The sequence below is a fragment of the Exophiala oligosperma genome (genome assembly GCF_000835515.1).
Source record: "Exophiala oligosperma strain CBS 72588 unplaced genomic scaffold supercont1.2, whole genome shotgun sequence".
Taxonomy (NCBI): Eukaryota; Fungi; Ascomycota; class Eurotiomycetes; order Chaetothyriales; family Herpotrichiellaceae; genus Exophiala; species Exophiala oligosperma.
This window is the reverse complement of record NW_015622819.1, coordinates 4,181,386-4,183,761: the sequence shown is the minus strand read 5'-3', so window position 1 is coordinate 4,183,761 and position 2,376 is coordinate 4,181,386. Positions and strand designations below refer to the sequence as shown.

At 49.3% G+C, this 2,376-nt stretch overlaps 1 protein-coding gene across 1 annotated transcript; it reads right to left on the bottom strand.

Annotated features, from left to right (window-relative positions):
* PV06_02840 (uncharacterized protein) lies at window positions 1-538 on the bottom strand (the record flags this gene model as incomplete). The annotated part of the gene is made up of 2 exons (XM_016403574.1): window positions 1-201; window positions 293-538. The coding sequence occupies 2 exons, from the start codon at window positions 536-538 to the stop codon at window positions 1-3; spliced, it is 447 nt and encodes a 148-aa protein (XP_016267471.1).
* Between the last annotated feature and the right edge of the window lie 1,838 nt (window positions 539-2,376).

The window sequence follows — 2,376 nt, the reverse complement described above, 5'->3', positions numbered from 1 at the left end:
TCATTTATCCCAGATCGAAGCACTCGAAGCCGCCGTGTGCGCCACAAAACCGACGCGAGGTTCGCAGAAGATCCGGTTAGTCATGGCTTCCCGGAGGATTCTTCGAAGCAGTCCTTCGTCCACACCAGCATCCTCCGCGATATCTGAAAAGCCTCTCGTGTCCTGCACTGGGAGTAACGACGCGATTTTGAAATGGTATATCTACCGTAGACTGGAGCAATCATGGTACTGTAGTACTTACGGTTGGTCACTCAGAGCAACGCTAATGGGGCAAGAGAGACAGGAAACAAACGCTGCATGCTAGCCATCGAATGTCCTCGTTCGGATAAGTGGCCAAAATATAAAGCTCCTGCGCCGGCTTCTCGCAGATTGCGGCGGGCGATCTGTACGTCTTCGGGCATGCCAGGGTTGTCGAGAGGGCATCCGAGCGGAAAGATGGCTCTGATAGGGCATTGGAGGAGAGAAAACTGATCAAGACGGACGTGGCAGCAGAGATCTGCTGTGATAAATCTCGCATATGTGATGGTGGTTGAGACATGGTCATTGGGAAAGGGAAACTTAGCTCAAATCCTGTAATGAACTCTGAGAGGCGTGGTGTGCATGCCAAAGCCCCATGTTATATGCTTTTATGCTATAACTTGTGACTGCGCAATGTATCGGAATGAGGTTTGTATATTGGCTTCGAACTCGAGTTCGCTGACATCAGCTTATGCAGCTCATTGGGTGTCTTCATACAAGGATTCCAATAATCTACTGGCAATATCTATACCACATGAGTTTAGTGACAGAGATCTTGTTGAGGTTAGTCTCCTTCCCTGCAACACGCGAAAAGAAGGCTTCAGGTCATAACACCTACAACGATGCATCTAAGTTGGCCTTGATATACATTTCAGGAGCCCGGCCGTGCTGCCTGGAAGCTCCGTCGATCCTGGAGACACCACATCCATCTCCGAGAGTCGAGACTCTTCCGCATTGACCAGGGTCAATGTCATGAATTTGCAAGTACCAGCCTATTCCTGAGCACCGAGAGTATACTATCTGATACACTGTAATCGTGTATACGCCTCTTCCTTTCGTTAAGCACCCTTCCACACAGAATCACCCTCGCATACAGCCCCACTCGGCTTCGTCTTACTCAGCTGCCGATGCCATTTTTCTCTTCTCAACGGTATGCTCAATAACACCGGAAATAAACCTTCGAGGAAGCACCCGGTATTCTTCCTGGTCCCTTAAGATGATATCTGCCGTACCTAAGTAACTTCGATCAAACGAGTTCCATAGCTCTTGCTGAATATTCGATTCTTCGCAGGGACGGGGATAGTAGGGGTCGTTGAGGTAAAATGCCTCAACGGCACAGGCAACTCCCTCATCGTCCATGGTTATCCTGCGGACTTGATTAAAGTCGAGGACAAATAGGCGAGTCTCTCTGCGCACAAAGCTTTCGGTTGGCTTGTTGATTGTTGTGACACTGTCGTTGGCATGGATATCTTTGGTCTGTTCCTTATCTAGGACCGTGGCAGAGCTACCCAGGACGAATTCGACGTCCCGGGCATCGGCTTGGGCTTCCCAGTGAATGATGGCCAGGGTTTGTCCTATTGACACAGCAAGCATTTCGAAATCCAGGCCGATGTCAATCATTTGATTGAGGTGAAGCTTAAAATTTCGCAAGGAAAAAAAGGAGGTCGTGTGCCCTTTCATGGACCCTAAATAGATCCTCACCAGGCAGTCCTTGTTGGCGGGATCGGCTAATGCGCTAGCGCTAAGGTCTTTCTTGCAGAATTGGTCTACGAGCTTCTCGCGGATCGGTGCCGGTAATGGCAAGATTCGTTCTGTGACAAGTACCCTTGCTGGAAGGTTGCAGGCGCTGCTTGCTGCCATTTTGAGTTCCCGGTGCTTCTCCCACCATTCCTTGTTGTCGTGATTAATGTAGATATGAACGTTCGTGATCTCGATATCGGCCTTGAACTTGCGAAGTGCCTTCATAATGTATCCGTGCATGTTGAAATCAGTCCATAATGCAGCTTCATCGTCCAATATACCCGTCTTCCCAATCTTGTATGACAGTGACTCCCCATCGGCCGCAAAGACTGCACCACAAGCACCTGCTCCAATTTTCCTGAAAGTTCGGGTATGACTGGTTTCCTCATTCGTCTTTGCTTGTTCCACTGCAAACGAGGATGTAGTTGATATGATGGATCTTGCGCTTAGCATCCGAGCAAGATCGTCCTGTATGTTCTGGGCTTGTAGTAGATCGTGGATGGGTTGTGACGTCGAAGGATTTTCGAGCAGGCTTAGCAGTCGAAGACTCGTTTCAAGATCGTGTTCAAAGTCGCTGCTCAAGGGAGGCTCGTATTCGCTGGACGAGGCAATGAATCT